Source organism: Paramacrobiotus metropolitanus, unplaced genomic scaffold (genome assembly GCF_019649055.1).
Source record: "Paramacrobiotus metropolitanus isolate TYO unplaced genomic scaffold, Prichtersi_v1.0 Parri_scaffold0000030, whole genome shotgun sequence".
Lineage (NCBI taxonomy): Eukaryota > Metazoa > Tardigrada > Eutardigrada > Parachela > Macrobiotidae > Paramacrobiotus > Paramacrobiotus metropolitanus.
This window is the reverse complement of record NW_026570250.1, coordinates 621,919-636,059: the sequence shown is the minus strand read 5'-3', so window position 1 is coordinate 636,059 and position 14,141 is coordinate 621,919. Positions and strand designations below refer to the sequence as shown.

The 14,141-nt window shown below is 41.0% G+C and overlaps 3 protein-coding genes across 5 annotated transcripts; 2 read left to right on the top strand and 1 right to left on the bottom strand.

Annotated features, from left to right (window-relative positions):
* Positions 1-181: 181 nt before the first annotated feature.
* LOC129588527 (astacin-like metalloprotease toxin 3) lies at positions 182-3,922 on the bottom strand. Of its 3 annotated transcripts, XM_055482779.1 has the most exons (9): positions 3,731-3,922; positions 3,204-3,284; positions 2,976-3,114; positions 2,110-2,341; positions 1,877-1,948; positions 1,535-1,691; positions 1,154-1,381; positions 1,072-1,097; positions 182-745 (listed from the first exon to the last, which is right to left on the bottom strand). In XM_055482779.1, the coding sequence occupies exons 1-8, from the start codon at positions 3,813-3,815 to the stop codon at positions 1,090-1,092; spliced, it is 1,002 nt and encodes a 333-aa protein (XP_055338754.1). In that variant the 5' UTR covers positions 3,816-3,922; the 3' UTR covers positions 182-745; positions 1,072-1,089. The 3 variants fall into 3 exon arrangements, with proteins under 3 accessions (XP_055338754.1, XP_055338753.1, XP_055338752.1); XM_055482778.1 differs by lacking the exon at positions 1,072-1,097 and having other exon boundaries at positions 182-721; XM_055482777.1 differs by lacking the exon at positions 1,072-1,097 and having other exon boundaries at positions 184-745.
* A 1,326-nt stretch (positions 3,923-5,248) lies between these two features.
* Positions 5,249-7,600, top strand: LOC129588528 (protein disulfide-isomerase A5-like). Its single transcript, XM_055482780.1, has 4 exons — positions 5,249-5,443; positions 5,522-6,023; positions 6,727-6,907; positions 7,268-7,600. Exons 1-4 carry the CDS (start codon positions 5,420-5,422, stop codon positions 7,380-7,382), a joined length of 822 nt encoding a protein of 273 aa, XP_055338755.1. The 5' UTR covers positions 5,249-5,419; the 3' UTR covers positions 7,383-7,600.
* Positions 7,601-7,890: 290 nt separating this feature from the next.
* LOC129588490 (bone morphogenetic protein receptor type-2-like) lies at positions 7,891-14,141 on the top strand. Its single transcript, XM_055482702.1, has 9 exons — positions 7,891-8,049; positions 8,175-8,390; positions 10,259-10,558; positions 10,715-11,347; positions 11,406-11,564; positions 11,674-12,366; positions 12,547-12,760; positions 12,822-12,950; positions 13,061-14,141. Exons 2-9 carry the CDS (start codon positions 8,306-8,308, stop codon positions 13,524-13,526), a joined length of 2,679 nt encoding a protein of 892 aa, XP_055338677.1. The 5' UTR covers positions 7,891-8,049; positions 8,175-8,305; the 3' UTR covers positions 13,527-14,141.

Below are 14,141 nucleotides of genomic sequence, written 5' to 3'. Positions count from 1 at the left end.
GCTGATGTTCAGATTCTGGACTGCGCTTTATCCACATGTATTGTAGGACAAAAATCGACCGGTAACTTTGCTGGTTAAATCAACAGATGAGTGAGGTCGTATACCCACATGTACTGTCAGCTGCGCGTATGAATCAGATTAATTTTTGCTGTGTTTTGTTGACGCAACCTTTGGCACAAACCCCCGGTACCGTGGTGCACGACATTAATTCTGTCGTCTCTCTTCATTGTGGCTAACACAACCATTTTTAAAGATTCCTTGAATCGCTAATCAGGAATGCTGCGAGTGAAATTCATGATTTTGCTTTAAAAACGTTAGCAGTGCACAACTGCGAGTGCGTTAATGTATTAACATAAGGGTTCGTACTAAAGTAAAGTCACGCGTTTACACTCTTTCGTAGACGTCACTAATTAACCAACTGCAGCAGTATGAAGACATCGTGCTAAGTTATCTGTACTTATTGCACAGAACACCGCGCAACAAGTTAAAAATATCGATGGGAGAAGGTTACGTTGCAGACATCGAATCTGAAATTTCCCCACTGTCGCAGGATTCTAAGTTGCGTTCCCGAACTGTGTATTCTGTATAACGGGCACTGGAGCGGTAGTTGGCACACCAGTTGATACAGCTAACTCTGCTTCGGTAAAATTGCCGATGGTTCCGGATGTGCTGGTAGCCAGAATAACACTGGTTCCGGTGCTCGATGTTACGGTGCTGTTTCCTAGCAGAGCGGGAAGCGTAGTCGCTAAAACATTTTTTGTTTATTGTAGAAGTGCAAGCGTGGGTGTGAGACACTGCCACGACAAAAATTCGCAGTACATAAAAAATTTTCATTCGAGATATTTTGTATTTGTTTATGACACACTTATACTTAGGCATTGAAATTGCCGAAGTGTTTATGTACATAATAATTTTTTCTTCGCTTAACCGGCATAGCACGTCTCGATTAGGGTCATTCCACTTCCCGGTAGTAAGGTCATACAGATTTTTAATTTTACATGTACAGTAGTTCTGACATTTGCACCTAACAATATCATCCGCAATTCACTAATGCAAAGCTTGTACACTTACCGTATCCTGAGCCGAGTTCTAAGTTCCTATAGTATGCAATACGTAATGTTTAGAGTAGTGCTTGTACAGCGCAGTCTCGTACCGGTGGAAGTCATCCCATCGCTGGTTATCAAGTTTGCCACTAAACTACGTGTAGTATTCGCTGCCTGTGAGGGCGAACTTGTGGCACTGGAGCGGGTGCCGGTCGTGGCACTAAAGCCTGATGTGGTTCGTTCTTCGACAGAAAGTGTCGAACGGGAAAACTCGTGCTCGTTGGAACTCTCCGTTACATTTTCCTTGCTCGTTGTCGAGGGACTGGGACTGCAGTGAGCTGCAATAAGCGCAGTAAACTAAGTGCCTAAATTTAACGCGTAAACCCAAACTATAAGGTTTTCTAAACCCTACTCATTTTAAAGCCAGTACATACATATTTGTTATATTTTCACTTATGGTTGAACGTTCCCAGGAAAATCACATAACTTACGTTTCTGCGGACATTTCGTAGGGTCACAACCATAGAGCAAGCTCAAAAGCCTGCAGTCAGTGAAACTGAGCTGGTCGGTTTTCGGAATGGATGCTGACGGCTCAATCAAGTTAAAGGACACTGTTCCTGGCCTTGCAAAATCGCTCGGAAAAACATGCTGCAGTTAAAATTAATGTAATTTACGAAAGTTTCAAAGGTAAACTGGCACAGTGTAAGGAATGTTAAATACACTGTATCCGTGTGTAAATTGCATATTTAACTGCACACTGTTTTTATCAAACGGAAGCTTAATCGTTTTACAAGTATCTGTAACATGTAGAAATAAATTCTGGGTGATCTTACCGTAATGCTACAGTGATCATATGGAAATAAATTCCAAAACGCTTGTCCAGAATGATATTTGTTGAAAGCTGCCTTTAAAAATAAGTACATAATGTTAATATTGTTATAATAGTAGTGGTGTATCAAATAAAATACAGACTGTAAACGGCTGCCTAATCAACAGTTAAAGAAATGGAGGAGGCTGACAATTTTTTTATATTGCAGTATCTGTACAGAGTACGTAGGTAAATTACCGGGTACGTAACGTTTTCGGAATAAACCGTGATGTATTGATCCCTGTCCGATCGCTGGTGTTCATTGCGCCGACCAAGTACCAGAACTATAAGCCGCATCACGCTCCGCAATGTGCCGTCCAGACATCCTTGGGACCCACGAGCAACCGACAAAATCTGCTCTTCAGATGTGGCTTTTGTTTGGGGATCAATCCCTGGGCTTGTAAAACATAAGGCATGTGGAGGGCTATTTCTGCAACAAGCCAAATATAGTTTTAAGGTTTAAAACCAAGCGAATTGAATTGAACACATCATAACCCAAGGCATGATTTCGTACGCTCGCCTAGCGAGCACAAACGGATACAGATTTCGAGCACCCAGCAGATCGCTTGGCGAATACGCAAAACTGTTTAATTCAAAATGGCTATAACTTTATTCTGCCATTATGCGCGACAACTTTGGTACCAAAAATCTTACCGCAATTTTCCTCATCTTTTGACGCATTGGTTCGCAGACTCATCCAGAACTAGATCCTGTTTTAACAGGATCTTGTTCTGGATGAAATCTTTTGTTATAACAGGATCTGATTCATGAGATCTGTCAACCAAAGCGTCAAAAGATGAAGAAACATTTGGGAAGATTTTTGATACCTAAGAAGTTGTCGCGTATGATGGCAGGATAACGTTACAGCCATTTTGAATCAAACAGCTTTGCGTATTCACCAAGCGATCCGCTGGGTGCTCGAAATCTGTATCCGTTTGTGCTCGCTACAGTAGCTAGGCGAGCGTACGAAATCATGCCTTGGGATCGGGTAAATCAATGACCTCGAAGTCATACACAATATATTCAGGCAGATAGAAAATACTGTACACCACAGAATATTTTACCTGCTGTTTCCAGTCAGGGGAGTAATGTGAACCTTATATGTCGGACTCGAAAGTGACACTTCCACAAAGGTCACACAATAGTTCATCTGATGCATTACGTTGTAGATCGCTCTTCTTATAATGCTGGCTTCCGTTTCATCTTTTAACATACGTAAGTGATAACAACGGCTACGTATACATTTATCATGCTCTTCCACATAGCCGAGAGTAAGTTTTCTTGGTACGTACTATATACAGGGTCAAGGTAGTAAGGCACGGCATTTTTATTCCATAAGCCATGAGTTGATCCGGTGTCTAACTGATGGCTACCTGTGAAAAATAATACCAAATTGTCAATTAATGACACCCCCATCTGCTCATCCAGTTTTCTAGCGCGAGAATGATGACAGCGTTAGTACCCTGCTGTATTTGTTTTTCAAAGCTATGAGAATATAAAGCGCTGCGGCGAAAGTGTTTTTGCACACTTTCCAGTCTGCTATCAGTTTTTTATGCAGACGAAACTTTCGATACAAAATATACAAAAAAGTTCTTATTGTATATTGTTCTTATTGTAGTTCCAACTAGAGAAATTGCGAAATTTGAAATTCATGGATGCCGCGCGGTTAATTATCGCAATTAAATATATAAGCATATACGACTTTTATGTGGACAAATTGAGATGTATAGTGAAAAACTGACTGGAAAGCAGAGCACAAGGAAAAAGGTTTCGTCACAGAAGTAATCAGGTGTCATGCCGCAAAACTTGAGGTTCTTACCGCGTACAAACACTCCCTGTTTAAGAATTTTTATTGGAAAGATTAAGTAAAGCGCTAAAAATTTTGCAGAAACCCAAAGCGCCATGGCGAAAAATGAACAAGTATCGCAAGTGTAGTATCTAAACCAGACCCAGAAAATTACCAAAATTCGTAACCTAACGCCCAACCGATATACGACAATCTGATATCATTTTTGACCACTTAAGTTTCGAAAAATTATTCGTGTACAAGCACAATCAATGTAAATTTTTGGCAATTTTTGTATTAAATTTGGTGCCGTATTCAGCGTCATGACAAAGTGTTGTGCTAGTGGTAAGTATTATCATTTGCGCAAGTGTTTACTGAATATGTGCTGGCGCGGAACATTCTGCCGCACTTACAATCTGGAATATATTATATATGGTATTTAAGCATGTGTTACATATAACTTGGTTCGTTAATGATACATGTTTTATGGTACTACACAGTATTTGAAATTTTTTTGGAATAGTTGAATAGATTCACCCGCAAATCGACCGCATATTGTAAATTATTTACGGCTTTACGTAGTCACGTATCCGACTCAAAGAATTTTTTGTGGATGTTAACGTTATGCCATATTACAGTATAAGACCGAATACACTGATTTCTCTTAAACAATATAGTGGAATGTGCTAAAAAATCTGCGGATTAACTTTTTTAATTTTCTACATGTTATTGCAAGCATCTGTTATCTGTACTGTACACAAGGTCATATTTTTTATATCTGCATGTGCTGGGTATCTACGGTGAAATATATCGGACGAACAACAAATTGTAATTTAGCGTAAACAGTTGTAATAATATCATGGAAATCGGAGACCGTTTACAAAGTTTTTTTCCTTTATGAAGTGGAAATTCAATTCCTTGTTGTGAATTCATTTGATAGAATTAGTTTTTGATGCGGGTAATCCTTGTCGTCGAGTTGTCGATGACCTTTACCATAATTATTAGCACTATCCTATCATGTCTGTTCTATAGCGGCTGGAGTACGTGCACCGTATTTAACCTAAAAAATGTTTCGAAATTTTTAAAAAAGTCAAGTTTTAAGTAAAAAAACTCAAAGTTAAGTTCTAATTAATACAGTTCCTCCTTACTCTTTTTAAAAGAAAATGCTTTACCCTTACAAAATAGTTACAGGATTGAAGAAATGCATGGTACCACATGTACTGGCATATATACGAGTACATAGTGAGTAAAGACTGAGAAAATAAGTAGGGTAATCGATATGAACAGGCATGCTGCCCTTTTTTGTGACGCAAAAATGTTGCCTTATTATCAATTAAAAATTTGTTTTGATTATCTGCGCGAAACTGTGAACTGTACTGCTGTGATCAAGTGATCTTTGCACCAATGAATTAGTATATTATGACAATAAAAGCTGAATAAAAAGAGTGATTGGTATCTCACGAAAGCGCCCCTCAAGGATGCTATCTGTTAAACAGCAATAATAATATACGGTATACTGAGAGTGCAGACAGTAGACTCTACAGTCTACACTAGCGCGTAGACTGTAGCGCCTAGACGACGACTCGAATTTTACTTTTTGGTTAAAACTCAAGAATGAGAGTACTGGATTTATTTTTAATTGGTAAACTTCGACTTATTAATAGCGTTTCTGGACTGTGAGTGATTTGTGATTAGCAGTGTATTTACTATTTGCGCAACATTATGAAATACAAACGTTTTTACGAGGTAAGCGTACTAGTAATGTTCGCGCTGATTAGTGTTGTCCTTCACCGTCGTCGGTCCTTTGTTGATGTTGTTTTGCAGGCCACGTCAGTGCTGCTCTTAGCTGTCCTCCCTCAAGTTTACTCCAAATTACCTCCTTTAGAAGAAATTACAAATAAGAAAGATTTCGAAAAGACCTTGAGGACACGGAATAATGTCCTGATAATATTCAAAAAATCCGCTAAAGACGTCCCATCCGCGCTAACTCAAACCCTGGAACAAGTGGCGGACCAGAGTCGCGGAGCTGCTCTTGTCGCGCAGATCGATTGCAGTTCGTCAGATGGGAAAAAGATATGCAAGAAAGAGAAAGCCGATCCGGCATCATACGTGTTAAAGCACTATAATAAGGGAGAATTCAATAAGGACTACGATCGGCCGGAGAGCATTAAGTCTTTCCTAAGTTTCCTTAAAGATCCTACATCCGAAGCTCCCTGGGACGACGATCCAACGGCGAAGGATGTGTTGCACATCGAGGATAGTGCACAACTAAGAAAGTTCTTAACAACGGAGAGGAAGCCGTCCCTCATCATGTTCTATGCGCCGTGTAAGTTTACTTGCGTACGTAATACTACGTATTGACGAGTTAGACACTGACTTAATTAGTTTTGTACACATTAACATTAACTTATCAGTGATTATATGTTTGCAAACTGTTAAAATATCCTGTTAAAAAATTACCACAACTGTCCACAAGCAAACACCTCCAGGCATACAGAATAATTATACTGTATAAATAATTTGCGACGCCGTTAATTTGAAGTTGTTTTTGTTAGTACCAGTACTGTTTTTATAATTTTATAAGTTTGTTTGTTTACAGCATCGGTGTTTTGACAATGATTCCACTCTGCTTCTGCAACACAAGGATTTGTGTACGCTTTGCGTACGTTCACTTAAAAAGAAACAGATTTACAGTGAACTGAAATGTGAAATAAATTTCTATTTTGATGCATTTTATTTTGATTTTTTGTTTTGAAGATTTTGATTTTTCGTTGATTTATTTCAGTTTTATTGTTGTAAGTTACTACCTCAGCTTCGTCTCGTTGATAGAACAAACCTAAAGTATGATGTCTCAGGTCTGTAACTTCATGGTATTTGTTTGACATTGCTGCACTTACTGGCTGTTGAAGTTGGTATGCTTTCACGGCCAGTGTAAGAAGAATGCCATTTTGGCTTTCATTATGTTATCCCGTATTTAGGTTGGCTGAGGTTATGCTTCTCTTTCGTGGTTGTAATGTTGATTGTTGCAGGGTGTGGGCATTGTAAACGGATGAAACCCGAATACGCCGCTGCCGCTACCGAGTTGAAACGCGAAGCGGTCCTTGTAGCGATGGATGTTAACCGACCACAGAATGCCGATATCCGCCAGGCGTTCAATATTACGGGATTTCCAACACTGTACTATTTCCGGGATGGGAGATTCCAGTATCCGTAAGTTTATAGTTCTAATTCGCAGTCGGACTATGGTTAATTTTGTAGATTAGTTACGGGAGTTACAACTTACGAGTGATTGCAAATATTTATATACGTACAGTATTCTGTGACTGAATTCTGGAATTTTCCTACTTTAACTTTTCTATGTCTTTATTTTAATTTCCGTACAGTTAATTCCACAATTAATTTGCTTTACACTTCGTACTTCGTAGCCCGTATTGATTTTAGCCCACTGAATCGCATTTAAATTGGTTGGTTATACGGCTACAATAAGAAGCGTTTTGCCTTGATTGAAAAACTTGAGTACATGCAAACAGTAAAGTGGAGCGACGTTGTACACATTTGATTTCATCTTAGATTTGGAGGTGATCGAACAAAAAGCGGTATTGTGCAGTGGATGCGAAATCCTCAACCACCCAAACGGGAGGAGGGGGCTGCCGAACCTTTTGATCAGCCGCACGAAGAACTGTAGCAGCTTTTCTGTTGATTGTTTGATTCTATCTTCTTTCTGCAAATGACTGTTTGCCAGTTTATTTATTTTTTGATAATTGCATCGTTGAAAAACTGTTGTTAACTGTTATGTTATGATTGTTGCGTTGGACGCATTGATGAGCTTGGTTTTCTGAAATTTTTATTGTTTTAATGAGCAATCTGTTGAATTGGACCATGATGGTAAAATGTCGACGATGGTAGCTGCTAAACAGACACGTTCGAATTATAGTTTGAGTATAAATTAAGGCCACAAATTATAACGTGCTTTTATGGTGGTAAATTAATAAGGGTGATTCCCAGTTGAAGATGAAAAATATAATTTTATGACCCGATCGAGAATTACCGTACAAATACAGTACCGGTATGTACTCGTATTAATGAACTACAGTACTTGCCGAGACTCAAACAGTTTTGGTGCGGGTGGTTTGAACCGAACCGGCATACGCTTGAGTTTTGGTAATACTGGTTTCTAAATTTCGTCTGCAACCAGCAGCTCTGCGTTTGGATTTAACACAGTACTTCGCACCGTAATTTTGCGATTTCCAAACCTTTATTCTTTGTCGATAACAATAAAAACAGGAATCACCTGATTGAACGCAAGATGTCCCTTAATCCCTTTTCATTTTCCAGTATGAGGGTCCTTTGAGGTATCGAAGCTAGATAGTACGCAACTGTAATTTAGCGTGCCGTGGTATAGTCCTCACAAGTTCTGTTCAAATTCACGATTCATTTTGCTATGCACGCTCTTTGGCACGACTTTCTGAAATTTTAGGTTCTTCGCTACCATCGCGGAATCTTTCCGTCTTGCTGACAAGTTATTCTGTGATTTCCTGATACCGTTATGTTTGGTGGATAGTTCTGCAGTACCTGTTGGGATTTCAGACGGTAAACCTGCAAGGCACCATGTTGCAACAAATTCCCCAACGTTATCATCGTCATGGACTGGTTTTGCTTTGCCTCTTTGTTTGCCCTGTGATGCTGTCTACGGGTAAGTAAGCAAGGCCTAAACTACATGTCTCACAGACAGATCAGTTCTTTCTTTAGATTTTAGAAAGCGAAACTGAATGAGATTTTAGGGCTTAACCGCTTAAGCTTTAGCGTTTTTTAGTTTTATACCTATTTGCAAGGCACTGTTACTCGCTGTTTTCACAAAAGTTAGGAAGAGGCATATAAAAACAAAAAAGGCCTGAACCCTTTGTGCTTAAATTGAATTGGGAATGGACTTTTTCTTTGCTTTGATTGTGTTAAAGGAATATTTGTAATTGTTGGTAGAATTTAAAGTATTTATATTTATACATATTTTCATAACTGTGCTGTACATTTGATTAACAAAAGATATCGTATCCGTTCGGTTTCAACCTTTCCGGTCAGACCAAACCGTAAGACAATTAAAATTTCTTTTTTGATCCATGTTAATATGCTGCCTGCTGAGTTTGGAGCAGGAATAGGGAATCTTTAAAGCTGTCAGTCTTGTTATCTTTGTAATTACTAATTTTTGCTGATTTCTTTTCGTTACTGTCTAACAGAGATAGTTCGACTGGTGCTGATTACGATGTCTATCGCAGAATTGGTACGAGTGCATCTGTGACTCTATCTGATAAGCTAAACATTAATTACCTAAGTATGTAACGTGCATCCTTGTGTCTGCAATTATGTTATTGAATAAATGCAGTAATTAGTGTGAGATATAGATTGCAGTACAGTCATTTTTCCGAAAATTTTATTTATTAACATTTTATAAGTCGACGCGGTATCCTTCAATGAATCGATTCGCAAGTGCGTTTATCTTACAACTTTAATTTTTGTGAATTGATTTTTGATTACTTTTCTTTTAGATTACGTCGTTAATAGTTAACACCAAGTGCCCAGATTGACTGTTCTGCGTATATAAATATTTTGTGCTGACTTTTTTGTCTTTGTTAAAAAAGAGGTTAAATTCCACAGTTGTTGTAGGCGTAGCTTTTCCGTCCGTGTTGTGGTCGTACTGGATTGAGGTTGAAAATAGTCATGCAGCGAAATGCAGACGTCGGAGTTATAGACATGGGTTGTAACTGGTTGTCGCTCGCATTTGTGGCTGAGAATACACATGCACTTAATTGCAGACTATAGCTTTCCGGTTGAGCCGGCGCGCTGCGCTCACTTGCCAGTGTTGCTAAATCAATATACTTTATCGTCTAGCTGGAGAACATGCGATGTCTGACTGACACGGAAACTTGCTTTTGAAAACCACTGACTTCGCATCGGCTCACTCTGTATGCGCCGCCAACGACGACGACGGCGACGGCGGCGCTCAAAACGATCAGATCGCGCTTTGAGACATGTGTCTCGTCCAGGAATTTGACGTCGCAAACTGGGCGCAGTGATGACAAACAAAGGATAGTGCTAAGCTACGCACATCTGGGATGAAGCGCAGGCCCTAGTGGGATAAATTGCTTCCACTGCGCAGGCAAAACGAAAAACTTAATCGCGCTCTTAACTAACATCTGCTGGTCGATCAAATACGCGGGGGTTGGTGGCAATGCAAACACTATGACGTCGCCGTTTATCAAATTTCTGATCAGAACGAAAGGGCATGCAGTGATGCGATTTTATAACAGAACCGTGGATAAAAAATTTATTATTAATAAGCCGTTGAAATGCGCATTACAGTTTACAGTGTGCTGCAGGGTGCGGGACTGCATGGTGTGGTCATAGTGCTATAAGTAAACTTAATAAAGCAGAATCCCCATTTTAAGTTATCAAAACCTATGAAGAATTGCACTGATGTAAACTGCATTCAACTTCGTTTGTTAGATATGATCTTGATAGCCACATTAATACGAATACTTTTTCAATTGATATAATGGTTTTTTTCAGCGAACGAACCTCTTGTATGCCATGTCAAATCGGAAGGTAAACACCCCGTTTCCAGGCGCTCAGTCTCCGATGATGATGGTCTACCCGAAGAGGGTTTTGCCTTGTTGACGGCTTCCAAAGCCCAGACTTTAGAGGAAAACGACTTCACAACAACACCGAAACATTATGGCAGAAGATTTACAGATGAAAATGGTATTCTAAAGGAGGAATGTCAGGGGAAAAATATGTCGTGTTATGTCGTTTGGAGGGCGGTTAGAAATAATGCCACCAATACAACTGAGGACATCGTTCTCAAAAGCGGTAATGTTTCACACGTACAAGTTGCTTATTTCTCCTTGCATTTGGCTTTGAATTCGAAATATCACTCTCGTGCACATAGCTGTTAATTTTCATGAGAATTTGGTGATTGTGATGATGGTTGTTTAGGATTGTGGTAATCTTTTCTTTCATACTTAGGTTGTTTCCCTCAGAATCCTCAACATGATGCCTCTGGAAAACCACACTGCGGCGTGGCCTCATGTGAAAATGATAAAATGCCTAGCATGTTTAATACGCGCTTCTGTTGTTGCACGGAAAGCAACTGCAACGCTAATTTCACGGATGTGTACATTCCTGAGTCGCCGACCACCTTAACGTCGTCTACGCTGGCTGCCGTGCTGGCGCATCCTAATGGTATTACCTGGATATGGGGTATCGGTGGCGTGTTGGCAGTCAGTGTGGTGGTTCTCGCGGGGACAGTTATTGCTGTGCGCCTCAGACGTCGCATGAATAGAAAGAAAGCGGGCAGGTCTTCCGAAGAGTTGAAACCATTAACAATTAGTGAAACATTTCCGCAACGTTTCCACGTGGACAAAGACTCCAGTCAACCCATCGATTTGCGGCTGGCGAAACTGGGCGATGAACTGGCTTCCGGTCGTTATGGCAGCGTATATCAAGCAGTCGTTGAAGAACGTGTGGTCGCTGTTAAGATTTTCTCCCAAGAGAATTATGCGTATTTTCTTAACGAATGCCGGATCTACAATCTGCCACATATGCAGGAACATGATGCCATCTTGAAGTTTCTTGCCGCCACGGAACAGCCAGGTTTACGTAAGTTTGTGCGTAGTAGACATTTTAGTCCCCATATTTTAACGCGAATCTGTTGTAGGCGATGAGAAGGCATATTGGTTGGTTTTGGACTATCATCCGAACAAGTCCTTGATCGAATTTTTGAAAACAAATACGATCGACTCCGAGACGTTCAGGGGAATGGCATATTCTTTGGCCAGCGGTTTGGCATTCCTTCATTCCGATATAACCCGAGATGGTAATTTTGTTTTGTCATAGAATGCTGCGGTTATTGTTTCCTTCGCCATTTCACCTCGAGCATTGTTAATCTTGGTTAGTTTGTTGAATTCATGAAAGTCCTGATTTAGGCACTACTAAACCTGGAATCGGGCATCGTGACTTCAATTCGCGCAACATCTTGGTGCGCAGTGATTTCCGTCTGTGTATTTGTGATATGGGCTTTGCGTTGCCGCTGAACCCTCGCGATAACAGCAGCAGCTGTCCGTGGGCATCCAGTGACGACGCACCTGTTCTTAACGACGTCGGAACCATCCGGTACATGGCACCGGAGATTTTGGAAGGATCGTTGAATCTGCGCGATAGCAGCACGGCTCTCCGGCAGGTGGACATGTACGCCTTCGCTCTGGTGTTCTGGGAAATGGCCACCCGCTGCGTGGACTTGTACAAATCGTCGGTTGTACCAGAATACAAGCTGCCTTTTCAAAAAGAAGCGGGCCCGCATCCCACTTTCGCTGAGATGACAACGCTGGTGGCCAGAAAGAAAGCGCGACCGCTGTTTCCTGATTCCTGGAAAGACAACGATATGCCGGTGAAGTTTTGTAAGGAAATTATGGAGGAGTGCTGGGATGCCGATGCCGAAGCACGACTGACTGCTAACTGTGTTGAAGAACGATTGGTGGAGTTTGCGGAAGTGCTTAACAAGCAAAAGAGCACGGTGATAAATGTCGCAGCTGCGGAACAACGTCTGTCCATGGCGCCCAGTGTGCGCAGTAATCCAGAGGAGCCAACTGAAATGTCCCCCATGCTGGATAATATTAACGGTATAGCTTTAAAACATTTTATTTTATATCATTCGAAAATCTTACTCGTAAAGTGCCGACAGAAAACGAATGCTCCTTACCTTAAATCAAGATGCTTGCCGAATTTTTTTAATTGCTTTTGTCTTCGTAGATTTCATAACCTAATGGACGTTGATAACTATTGTGACTTCACTTTTGCAGAAACCATCGTACCGCCAACGAAAAACATCAACGAAATGATGGATATTCTGAATAAAAACCCTCCGGGTTCGTTGGGCTTTCCCGCTATCGGGAGAATTCAGCCGCATCAGGGACGAAATCCTTGTCAAGAACGCAACTACAAAGTGGAATCATCGGACGAACTAACAACGAGCGGAAATAATCTTATTAGTAAAAAATCTGGTTTTAGACAACAGTAAGTTCGCTTTGAATTGTGGTAGCCAGAGAATTCCAAAAAGACTCAGTTTTTCTGTTAGGTCGCCACAAGATGCATCAAATGCATTATTTAACAGAACGCGCAATACCCCTACTCCCACTTCCACGGCTAACGCACCGCCAGCTCGACAAAAGAAAGTCTCAAACGATACTGCTGCGCACCTGAACTTGTACGTATTAACAAGCTCAAATTCTAATGCGTTATTTGTTGATAAAGTTAAATATGTTTGGTGCTGTTTTTTGTCGAATGAGTTGTTTTAATTAGTTTATTCTTGTTTAGAATGAGCTTGGGTGGATTTTTCAATTTCCGAAGCAAAGACAAGCAGGCTCTGTCGACACTGTTGAGCCACCGCGCTGCGCCGCCGGCTGTTGCGGCCCCCGCGCCAGCGGGTCCTTCCACTTCCACTCCAGCGATTTATATAGGCGGAAACAAGAAGAACAATCTTTCGGCCGCTGCGGACATCCTACCTCAGTTGGCTCGACGCGAAGCGCCAGGCGACGCGTCGAGCAGCACCCAGATGACCTGCTTATCTCCGTCTCCATCTGCCACATCCAGCGGTGCATCGCCGCCGCAATATGCTAATCCACAGGCGCGTGTGCCGCGCTTTTCCATGATCAACGATAATTCAGAGACGGATCGGTCGGGTCTGCTGGAGAATTCGGGTGATGATGAGGGATTGGGTCGATCTCCACGTGAAACGTTGATTAATATTGATACTGCCGGCGGATCCGGCAGTCGTGATTAAGCCGTGTATTTTTGGATTGTGGTCAGTTGTTTTTTTGTACCACAGAATTTGTTCTTTATGGATCTGAAAGAGGAACTCGTTCGTCTTTGTGTTTCTTATCTGCTATTTATGTGTGTCTCTCCGGTTTCTTTTCTAGCGCTATGTAGTACTTGGGTAGTGCTGATAGGGCTGTGCGGCTTCCGTTTTTATGTCGTCAATCGCATTTACGGCTCTTATTGGTCCTGTGCTTTCTACATGTTCCCGTTGCTTTGGTGGTACTTGTATGTATGGTAGGTTTTGTACAGACTGAAATGTGTGCGGCTGGACCTGAACGCATGCTCTTTACGCTGTGGTGTCGGATATTCCGGCATTTTTCATTCATTTCTCATAAACCGACCCGTTTGCATTTTTACATGTGCTTTCTGCAATTCTTGTTGAAATATGACATTTACTGTGCTTTTGATCAGTTAGCTGGTTTATATTTATGTACAATTCGAGGATTTCTTTTGAATTTTTTCTGTATACTGAAAAGATGTTGTCGTGGGTGTTGTCGCGCAAAAACTGAAAGCGAAGTTCAAATTTGTGAACAAGTTCGATTACACGGAAATTGGTTGTTATACTAGCACAAGCAGAAAC

Bases quoted from the DNA above. Each gene is read 5' to 3' on its own strand.
- LOC129588527 (XM_055482777.1), bottom strand. From the start codon at position 3,815: ATGGCGCTTTGGGTTTCTGCAAAATTTTTAGCGCTTTACTTAATCTTT. The intron at 3,115-3,203 runs GTACGTACCAAG...GTATGTTAAAAG, and splicing joins CTACCTTGACCCTGTATATA to ATGAAACGGAAGCCAGCATT. The intron at 2,342-2,975 runs GTAAAATATTCT...GGCTTGTTGCAG, and splicing joins CCCCTGACTGGAAACAGCAG to AAATAGCCCTCCACATGCCT.
- LOC129588528 (XM_055482780.1), top strand. From the start codon at position 5,420: ATGAAATACAAACGTTTTTACGAG. The intron at 5,444-5,521 runs GTAAGCGTACTA...GTTGTTTTGCAG, and splicing joins AATACAAACGTTTTTACGAG to GCCACGTCAGTGCTGCTCTT. The intron at 6,908-7,267 runs GTAAGTTTATAG...ATTTCATCTTAG, and splicing joins GATGGGAGATTCCAGTATCC to ATTTGGAGGTGATCGAACAA.
- LOC129588490 (XM_055482702.1), top strand. From the start codon at position 8,306: ATGTTGCAACAAATTCCCCAACGTTATCATCGTCATGGACTGGTTTTG. The intron at 10,559-10,714 runs GTAATGTTTCAC...TTTCATACTTAG, and splicing joins GGACATCGTTCTCAAAAGCG to GTTGTTTCCCTCAGAATCCT. The intron at 11,348-11,405 runs GTAAGTTTGTGC...AATCTGTTGTAG, and splicing joins CACGGAACAGCCAGGTTTAC to GCGATGAGAAGGCATATTGG.